Source organism: Lepidochelys kempii, chromosome 11 (genome assembly GCF_965140285.1).
Source record: "Lepidochelys kempii isolate rLepKem1 chromosome 11, rLepKem1.hap1, whole genome shotgun sequence".
NCBI lineage: Eukaryota > Metazoa > Chordata > Testudines > Cheloniidae > Lepidochelys > Lepidochelys kempii.
In genome coordinates, this window is record NC_136390.1 from 68,867,413 (window position 1) to 68,878,000 (window position 10,588).

Sequence of the window (10,588 nt, forward strand, 5' to 3'; positions counted from 1 at the left end):
CAGAGAAAAAGAGATCAGCTGCCCGAGTAAAAGCCTTCTTTTGAATGGTAACAGTGTATTCTCTGTTCTCTGTTGCAGCCCAGCCTCACAGAAGAGATATCAAGCCACTGGAGAGCCCAAGTCATCTACACCCTTCGCTGCTGCAGGAGTTCAGTTATTCCCCTCTCCATATTGCAAATGAGGAAGCAACTCTGTCTAGCCCCAAGGCCCAGGCAGAGGCTACATTTAAGGGGATTCCCAATAATCCCACTTTGTTTCAGCCTACACCTAGGGAGAGGAAACCAATCCTGCTTTCCAGCACTTCCTGGACCACCAAGGTGGAGAAACAGCTGCCAGAATCCATAGACCTCTCAAGGCTGAAGAAAGTCTGCTTCACAGACGTGGCTTCACCTGGAGGAGATAAAGCTCGTTTATATGGGATGGGTAAGAACTGACCCCTCTATTGTAGCTCAAGATTTCATGGAGCTCTCAACATCCAGGTGACTACAGTAAGCGTTTCAAGTGGTGTCTGTGCTTCTCAGGATCAGGCCAAGAGGGCAGGGGCACCAGTGCTGGACCGAGGGACCATGTCCTCTAGAAGCCAGGGCGAGCCCTGAATCAGTGTTACATTGCATTTAGGTTTGTGTCTCATGTGGGGGTTTTTTTTCAGCTGATACGGCTAGTCCCCTTCCTCTTGTTCTAAGGTGAACAAGTTGCTTGTGGCAGATGCAGGACATAAATCTTTGGCTGCGACAGTTTGTCCTCTGACTTCCAGGAAAACTTGAAAGCGTTCAAAGTGAGGTGATCCCCTTGCCTGATCCTGTGGTCACACACATACAGTGGCAGAAATGTTAGTGCCAGGAACCCCCCAAACCAGCTGGCTCTTGGCCCCAGGCTGATTTGCCACCAGCCCCACCCCAGAGAGGGATGCACCCAAAAGGACCACAGGGAAAGACAAGATGGAGAAGGGGTCAGGGCTGACCCTGCTCTCACAAACTCTGAACTCTCCAATTACTCTGCTCAGTACATCCCCACCAAACTTCCCAAATACACTTGTCCTTGGCTATGGGACATTCTCTGAGAGCAGTGACTAGAAAAAGCCATGGAGTTTCCCATGCTACTGACAACTCTGCCAGTGCACCTCACCACCTGTTCTTCCAGCCAAAGCCCTCTCTGAACAAAGACAACCCTCCTGAGTTGTGTCCAGTTATGTTTGTATGAAGAGAGCTGGGCAAGATGGTGTGTCCAGTTTTGAATGTTGTTGATTCTAGAGGTTATCAGACACTGAGATCCCCAAAATGAGAGGCACTAAGCAGGCACTTGGATTTACGTTCATAAACACCTAGACAGATAATCAGAGCTGGGCCCTCTAGATTTCTCAGGCCCTCTTCACTGGAAATCTATAGGAAGCCATGGCTAATTCTGATCCTATACCCCCTTTTGCTTTGTTGTAGCTCACCAGCAGCATGGAAGTGTCCTCAATGCACCAGACCCGCTGAGTCAGCCCCAGCCATCGTCCCTGGGAGAATTTGTTTCCTCAAATCCCCTCAGCATTTCACACAAGGAAGGAGCCCAGGCACAGGCTGTGTTTCCAGGATACTTCAAAACACTGGAGCCATTTCCCCTGGGAATTCCCCCAAGGAAGCCAGTCCCCCTTATAAACAATGCACGGGACACAGTGGGTGAGAAAATGTCCCTGGACTCAGAAGAGATGCACAGGAAAAAGAGAGTCTGGTTCTCAGAGACCCCAGGAGGAGATGAGCCGCGGAAGCCCCATACCTATTATTTAAACGGTAATGACGTGATTTCACCCTGGCCTTGCTGCTAATAACTGTAGCTAAGGATGGGCTTAACTGACTCTAATCATAAGCTGTCTCTGCAAGCATGGGGGAGTGGGGGCTTTTTGTTGCCCTAGAGCTTGGCCACACTTGGATAAAAGGCATCTTTTAAAACTTGATCACCAACATTTTGCATCTAAGGTAAGGAAGAAGTGATGAGAGCAGCAGAATAAGGCCAATTGATTTTTATAAAAAGTAGACGTTAACAAATGCAGAGAACTGGTAGGTAAGGTCCTATGGGAAGAAAATCTAAGGGAAAAAGTTCAGAAGAGCTGGCAGTTTCTCAAGGAGACAGTATTAAAGGCACAACTGCAAACTATCCTGATGCAAGGGAAAGATAGGAAGTATAGTAAGAGTATATCAGGTCAAAAAAGAACTGGATAAGTTCATAGAGGATAGGTCCTTCAATGGCTATTAGCCAGGATGGGCAGGAATACAAAACCATGCTCTGAAGTGTCCTTAGCCTTTGTTACCAGACGCTGGGAATGGGTGGTGAGGGATGAATCACGGGATGATTACATGCTCCATTCATTCCCTCTGAAGGACCTGGCATTGGCCGCTGTGGGAAGACAGGATACTGGGCTAAATGGATCATTGGTCTGACCCAGTATGGCCGTTCTTATGTTCTCAAGAGTCCAATATGGTTTCATCAGGAGGTCTTTAATGACCTGAAAATAAAAAAGAAGCCTACAGAAAGTGGAAGCATGGACAGATTACGAAGGAGAAGTACAAAAGAATAGCACAAACATGTAGGGACAAGGTCAGAAAGACTAAGACTCAAAATGAGTTACACCTAGCAAGAGACATAAAAGGCAATAAGAAGAGGCTCTTTAAATACATTAGGTGCAAAAGCAGGATGAAGGAAAGTGTAGGTTCCCTACTTACTGGGGAAGGTGAGCTAATAGCTAATGACATCAAGAAAGCTGAGGTGTTTAATGCCTATTTTGCTTCAGTATTCACTAAAAAATGTTTAATGGTGACCATATACTCAACACAATTAATATTAACACCAAGGGGGAAGGAATGCAGGCCAAAATAGGCAAAGAACAAGTTATAGAAAATAAATTAGGTCTATCCAAGTCAGCAGGGCCTGATAAAGTTCATCCTAGGGTACTTAAAGAACTAGCTGAAGCAACCTGGAAGCCTTTAGCAATTTGCTGTGATAATTCATGGAGAGTGGGTGAGATTCCAAGGACTGGAGAAGGACAAGCACAGTTCTAATCTTTAACAAGAGGAACAAAGGGGACCTGGGCTGTTTTAGTCCAGTCAGCCTAACTTTGATATCTGGAAAGATACTGGAACAAATTACTGAAAAATCAATTTGTAAGCACCTGGAGGGTAATAGGGTAATAGGGACTACCTAACATGGATTTGTGAAGAACAGATTGTTTCAAAACAACCTAATTTCCTTCTTTGAGAGGCTTACTGACCTAGAGGATAAGAGGGGAAGCAGTAGACTTGATATACCTTGATTTTAGTCAGGCTTTTGACACAGTCCCCCATGACATTTTCATAATCAAACTAGGAAAATATCTAGATGAAATTACCATAAGGTGGGTGTACAACTGATTGAAAAACTGTACTCAGAGAGTAGTTATCAAAGGTTCACTGTCAAACTGGGAGGGCGTATCTAGTGGTGTCCCACAGAGGTCAGTCCTGGGTCCATACTAGTCATTATTATTATTATTATAATGACTTGAATAATGGAGTGGAGAGTATGCTTATAAAATCTGCTGATGACACCAAGCTGGAGAGATTGCAAGCATTTGGGAGGACAGAATTAGAATTCCAAATGACCTTGACAAATTGGAGAATTGACCTGATTTCAACAAGGCGAAATTCAATACAGACAAGTCCAGAGTACCCATACTTCACTTAGGAAGGAAAAATCAAATTCACAGCTACAAAATGGGGACTCAGTGATTAGGTGCTGGCACTGCTGAAAAGGATCATAAATTGGAGTCAACAATGTGATGCAGTTATGAAAAAAGCTAATATCGTTCCAGGGTGCATGAATAGGAGTGTTGTATGTAAGGCATGGGAGGTAATTGTCATATGTAAGACATGGGAGATACTCAGCACTGGTGAGGCTTCAGCTGAAGTATTGTGTCCAGTTCTGGGCATCACACTTTAAGAAAGATGTGGACAAATGGGAGAGAGTCCAGATGAGAGCAACAAAAATGATAAAAGGTTTAGAAAACCTGACCTGTGAGGAAAAACTGATCATGTTTAGTCTTGAGAAAAGAAGACTCGGGGGGACCTGATAATAGTCTTCAGATATATCAAGAGCTGTTATAATGAAGACATTGATCAATATTTCTCCATATTCACTGAAAGTAGGGCAAGATGTAATTGGCTTAATCCGTGGCAAAGGAGATTTAGGTTAGGCATTAGGAAAAACTTTCTAACTATTGAGGTAGTTATGCCCTGAAACAGGCTTCCATGGGAGGTTGTGGAATCCCCATCATTGGAGGTTTTTAGGAACAGGTTGGACAAACACCTGTCAATGATGGTCTAGGTGTACTTATTCCTGCCTTAGTGCTGGGCTGGATGACTTCTTGAGGTCCCTTCCAGCCCTACATTTCTATGATTCTATGTTTTAATTAACATGTTGCAAAGTCCTAGTGTACACAGGGCAAGTGTGTATTTTAATATGTGCTCCTAAGGGCAAGGTGAACCTGGGGGTTCCCCAATATGATTTTTAAATACCTCTATGCTACAGAGCCTTTGTCAGCATGGCTTCATCACTACGGCTATGCTGTAGGGCCCCCTAATGCAGACACAGCTCATGCTGACACAAGGAGTTTTTCTGCTGGCATGGTAACACCACCTCCCCATGCAACATTGCCTATGCTCACAGAAGCACTCTTCTGTCGACATAGCTGCATCTACACTGGCAGTTCTGTTGCTAGGGGGCACGGTTTTTTCCCACCCCTGACTGACATCGTAATGCCAGCAAAACTTTGTAGTGTAGACCTGACCCTAGCGTGGATAAGCCCATCTGGAAGGGCAATGGGGCTTTTATGGCTGAGAAAAGCCCTGAATGTGACCTGCTTTTCTCCTTATACATGTATTTATTTCCAAAGTCCTTTTCCATGCGTATTTACATAACCAATCCATTTAAGGAGGCAGATGTTATCCAGTTCATGCATGGCACTGGGAAGTCAGTGCTGTGTTTGATTGTATATGTGCGCATCTATGTATATAACTTGTGTGAGGATATATCCTCTCTCCTGGCATCTGGCTCAAACCAAGCAGTAAAACTTTAACCTGAATCTAAGCACAGTGAAAACATTTGGCCTTTGTGCCTTAAGTTACGATAGAACTAACAACCAGCCTGTCCTTCATATAGAGTTGGAGCTGAACAGCAAGAAAAATGGCCGCATAGTGGGTGAGATTGCCTTCCAGCTAGACAGGCGCATCCTTGCTTATGTGTTTCCTGGAGTAACAAGACTTTATGGCTACACAGTGTCCAACATTCCTGAGAAAATCAAACAGGTAAATCCTTCCTTGAATCTGCTGAGGGACAGGATGGTGCATAGAGCCAGCTGGAAATTTTCCAGTGGTACAATGTCCATTTGCTGAAAGCAAAAAGTTTCATGGAAACGGGTCATTTCTGATGAAAATTCATTTAGAAAGAAAAATAGAAAAACAGCAAATCGACCAGGTTGAAACCGACTATTTCAGAACAGAACCTTTTTGGTTTTTTCCCATTTCGAAATAAATTTTCATTTCAGTTTTTTCAATTTTATATTCTGTTGCATAATATATAGTGTTTTAAAAGTCAGAATCAGAACAAAACATTTTGATTTTGACAAAATGAAAAATTTCAGTGGAACCAAAATGAAATTTAAAAAAAAATAGTTTTTTTGAATTTCGGGGTTTTTTTTCATTCCACTTCAGAACAGGAGACTTTTTGAAGTCACAAAATTCCCTGCTAAATGAAAAATCCTGTTCCCGCCAACTCTAGGGGTGTGCGTGTGTGTGTGAAAGAGAGAGAGCATTACAGACTCCGAAAATCTGAAATGCAGCCACACACCAACATTGAAAATGTCATGGGCTTCCAAAGGGCTTTTTGCAGTGTCCCAGCCTTTCATGCATTTTGGTCTTAATCTCTCCGAAATCAGTGGGAGTTGGGCACCTAAATATCTTTGAGGATCATCTGGGCCTCTATGTCTCAGTTTCCCATCTGTGAAATTGGGGATAATAATCCCTCGCAGAAGAGTTGCAAGCTACACTCATAATACTCTAAATGCTACGGTTATGCTTATTGATACATAAATTAATCACTAGGCTCAGAAGCCCCAGCTGCTTGAAAGGCCTGGAGCTCCACATATGCGTAAAACTTGGTAATAAGAAAAATAAGTGGTTTTGTGCAATGAAAAGTCTATTTGGCTTTTGTGCAGAGAGAGCCACGGCAATGTGAAACAGATTGTGGGTGTGTCTAGACTGCATTGTAAATCTAGGTCTGTGGGACCTGGGGTTGGAGATTCAGTGTTTCCAACCACGCTTGAGCGTCCACACTGCATTGTAAACCTGGGTTAACGATTGCTGGTGCTGGGTCTCGCAGCTGTGCTAATGTGTCCATGCTGCACTACGCAGATCTTCTGACTCAGGTCGGCGGCTTGAGCTGCGTCCACACTGCAAAATGAGAGGGCTTGGATCTAAGTCACAGCGGGACTTGGGCTCTGACCCTCCCCTCCAGCTGGGCCCTAGGACCCAGGTCCTGAGTGCTTGCTCACCCAAATCAGACTGATTTGTATGTGGACAGGAAGGGGGCTTGGACTCAAACCTGAGTCAGAATCACGACTTAATGGGCAGTGTAGACATACCCTACCATGGAAACCTGGGCATGTGACCTGTGAGCCTCATGAATCGATGTTGTGTGCATGGGGGGAACACAGGAGGCTAAGGATGTTGTAGTCTGCCATGGAAGTGGCTGTCAGTCAGGGAGAAATATTGATTGTTAAAGTTGGTAACTGAATGAGGGGAGAGGCACCAACTCCCTCCCAGCTAGCAGGTCTGCTCTCTTCCCTGGGACATTCAGCCACACGGGGGAGGCCAGCCAGGTAGCTTAGGGGAGAGGGTGGGGGCTTGTGTTGCACAGTAACGAGCATGGTGAGAGCTAAAAGAACTCCCATGTTCCGGGGGGTGTTGGTTCTCCTTGGCAAGAAGGGCTGCCTAGTTCTCTCCCCTGAGAACTGGAAAGCTTGCCAGCATCCTGGCTCACTTCAGTGGAGCAGCATCAATTTACACCAGCTGAGGGTCCAGCCCCTTAACATGCAGGCCAAACCCAGCTCAGTCCATACAGTCGCTCGTTAGCTGCCTGTAGAAACACAAGGGTTCATGGAGGGGTGGCCAACGTGCGGCCCTCCAGCCAGGTGAGGCCTGCAGAGTCTAGGACCCGACTCAGCTTCAGCTATCGCTGCATCTAGCCAGGTGCAGCTTCATTCATCCCTGGCTGGCCCTTCCGTGTCCCTTCCGCAGCTATACTGGGACTTTGTTCTCCAGCATGCCAGTTTCCAGCACTGTCGTCGCTGAGCGGCAGACAGACCGGGATGCTGTGGATGCAGCCAGAAAGTGGTGGCTTTAGGAACCCCCGGGGCCTGCCCATGATTATCTATGAATGGCGCTAACAGCTTCTCCCTGGTTTTTTAAACCTCCTAGGCCTCCATGAAGTGCCTGGATGGCTCTGTGGATGAGAAAAAGCACCGAGCCATGATGCAGCGCTACCTGTCCCTCGCTGCACGCCTCGAGAAGATGGGCTACAGCCGGGATGTGCACCCGGTGTTCAGCGAGTTCCTGATCAACACCTACGGCATCCTGAAACAGCGGCCAGACCTGCACTCCAGCCCACTCCACAGCAGCCCAGCTGATCTGCGCAAGATCGTGATTGACATCGTCCCGTCCAAGTTTCTTGGCGATACTTTGCTGCTGCTGAACTGTTTGTGTGAACTCTCCAAGGAAGACAGTAAACCTCTCTTTGCTTGGTAGTGGACCGTGCTCACCGTACCCCCACTGACAAAACTATCCTCCCATAGACATGAACTCAAACCATGAGTTTTAAATACAGACATGGATTTTTTTTTATCTATGTCATGAGGCTCAGTCAGAGCAGTTAGCTCCAGCAGGAATACTGTGTGTGTTTGTTTTTAATGTGAGAGGTTTCTAGAGTTTTCCCATCCTCTTTTCTATTATCCTATCCTAGCCTCTGTTCTGCTTCCAACAGGGAAAGCCAGCAGGCCAAAGGCAGTCACTTCCCCCTCCACCCATCACACTCTTCCCCCCCTGAAATGGAGGGATCGACTTTGCACTGAAAGCTGGGAAAGCTTCCACCTGCAGTCACTGCAGTGCCCCTGCTGTGGCCTGCTCCACAGTCAGCAGGAGGTGCTGTGACAGACACTGGGGAAGGGACTGAAATCCATCCAGCCTGCTTGTACGCACTCACCTTTCTGACTGGAATGAACAGTAAGAGCCAAACGGGCTGGTGCACCAGCCATGCCTGTCCTGCTGCTGAATGACTTTTCATGCCCTCTTGATGTTTACAGAACAAAACACAGTCCAAAAAGAGAGAGCAGGAGAGAGACGCACCAGGGTTACACAGCTGCCTTTGACTCCATTGACTTTAGAGCTGCCGCCTTTTTCAGCTAGGGCTGGGGAAGCTCATCTCTTTGTGTATCCTATGGGCCAGGAACCATTAGGCAGACCATTAAACTGAGTTTATGGCTGCTCTGAGCTGCAGGCCTGGTGCCCTGGGGACCTGCATGTGTAAATCACTGTGCACCTGGAAAGCAGCAAGCCCATTGAAGTTTTAGCTGGCATTGGGTAACAATGATTACCGTGTTTGCTTTTGCATAGCAAGTGCCTTCAGACCTGATCCATTCTTAGGAGAATAGCCCTTGCTTCTCTGAGTAATCCCATTGGTAGGAAGAAGGATTACCCACGTGAGTGAGAGTCGCAGGACTGGGTTCTCTATTTGTGAGGTTTCTAGCTACTGCAGAGGGATTCAACATTAACATGGGTCAGGAATCCTGTAGTCCCCCTGAAGAGAGGAAAGACACCAGGGCTGTGACACTGGGATCTGAGGATGGGGGTGCTGGGAGAGGAAGTCACAGGGCCTCAACAGCAATCCAAAGTACTCCCTCTGAGTAAGATCAGTCTGGTCCGAAAGCTGAGCAGTGGTATAATGAATGCAGCCCTTCTTGTCAGGAATCCCTTCCCTCTTCTCCGATACACCGCATAGCGCTAGAGATGGGCCATGGCTCTGCAGTTACAGCCAGGCTGTCTGTTGATACAGAGGAGAAGTCCTCAACTCACGGTCCGCAGACAAGTCTCTCGTACCCGCCCATTGGTTGCCTGAAAATTAGCCATACAACAGAATCTTTGAAACATGCTAGTCACTGCAAAAGTATTAAAGAATCTGCAAGTTAATTGGCCTGGTTTTCTTGTATGGGAGTGGAAAGGAAAGGTGGTGAAATATTGAAACAGTGTGCTTCAACAGGTGCTTGAACCTTTATTCTGCGGCCCCGAAATGCAAGGCTTGCTCGTGCCGCTGCTCCTAAGTAGCCCCAGAGCCCTAACGCTTACTGTGTGCTGTACCACCTCTGTGGAGGAAGCTCGCAGCATTGTGGTGCAGATGTTCCTCAGCGCATTTATGCCACTGCTGTAGAGGAAGCTCGCCGTTCCACAGCCCTGGCACTCCCACAAGGCCTCCGAAGGCTTGTGCCGTTGCTGCTGAGGAAGTTCACAGCCTTACAGCCCCAGTGCTCCTGTACTATTACTGAGCGCGTGTACAACTGCTGCCTAGGAAACTCCCAGGGCTACATTTCCAGCATTACTGTAAAGCCATGTGGCCCTGTGCAAGCCCTGCGGATGTGCGTAGGATGGTCGGCGAAGGGGAGCTTTTTCTGTGCAAGGCTAAACATCACACAGATGCCACATGTTTTCCCTTCCCTTAGCTAGTCCTTGTCAGAGGCTAGAGCACAATGCAGTACTGTGTTCTCTGCAGCCTGAAGTTCAGAAATACCGTTTCTCGGGAGATGTAAAGGAGGGGTGCAGAGGTGGTGCTGGGATTGCTGCCTTGGTCTGGGTATGTGGGTGGGTGGGGTTTTATTTCTGAATGCACAAAGAGATATATCTAAATACCTTTTTGAATCTGGGCCTGTGATGGGGTGTATGAACACCACAGTGGCAACGCCCTTGCTGGGCATGCTCCCAGGGGCGGGAGCATATAAAAGGAAGTGGCTCAGCTCAGTCTGGGCTGACTGAGGAGGAGAGCAGACACGTGCTGCAGGCTCCTGCTAAGAAGCTGCCGGGACTCCAAACTGCTGAGGCCGAACACCCTGATTATGCCTCAGGAGCCCAGTTGACCGTGGGAACCGAAAGGGACGATGAGCCGCTACCGGCAGAGGCGATACCAGAGCCGGGACTAAGGGTAGGCAGCGACCCAGGGGATAGGGATATGGAGATCTGAACCCTGCAACAGGATAACTGGTTTTGAAGATCCCTGCGTTGGAACCCGGTGGAGTAGGGCGGGGCTGGGTTCCCCTGCCTTCCCTGCACTTGCCCTTAGGCACTAGTGCTGCAAGAGAGGGTGGCTTCTTGGACTCCCACTACTTACTCCTGCCAGAAGAGGCAATCTTTTAGAGTCCCACCGCTGGAGGCCCTGCTGTCCCAGAGCCAAGCAGTGCCTCAGACCCCCCTTCCCTATGTTTCTGCCAAGCAATGTTAAAATCCACTGTGATTCTGAATCAGCAAAGGCTGCGGAGGGT

General features: G+C 47.4%; 1 protein-coding gene across 1 annotated transcript; it reads left to right on the plus strand.

Moving 5' to 3' along the window:
* The first annotated feature begins 1,690 nt into the window (after positions 1-1,690).
* Positions 1,691-8,022, plus strand: SPATC1L (spermatogenesis and centriole associated 1 like). Its single transcript, XM_073304770.2, has 3 exons — positions 1,691-1,772; positions 5,170-5,315; positions 7,485-8,022. Exons 1-3 carry the CDS (start codon positions 1,691-1,693, stop codon positions 7,809-7,811), a joined length of 555 nt encoding a protein of 184 aa, XP_073160871.1. The 3' UTR covers positions 7,812-8,022.
* Positions 8,023-10,588: the final 2,566 nt, after the last annotated feature.

Coding starts and splice junctions, on each gene's coding strand:
- SPATC1L (XM_073304770.2), top strand. CDS start 1,691: ATGCACAGGAAAAAGAGAGTCTGGTTCTCAGAGACCCCAGGAGGAGAT. Junction 1,773..5,169: donor CCATACCTATTATTTAAACG/GTAATGACGTGA, acceptor TCCTTCATATAG/AGTTGGAGCTGAACAGCAAG. Junction 5,316..7,484: donor TTCCTGAGAAAATCAAACAG/GTAAATCCTTCC, acceptor TAAACCTCCTAG/GCCTCCATGAAGTGCCTGGA.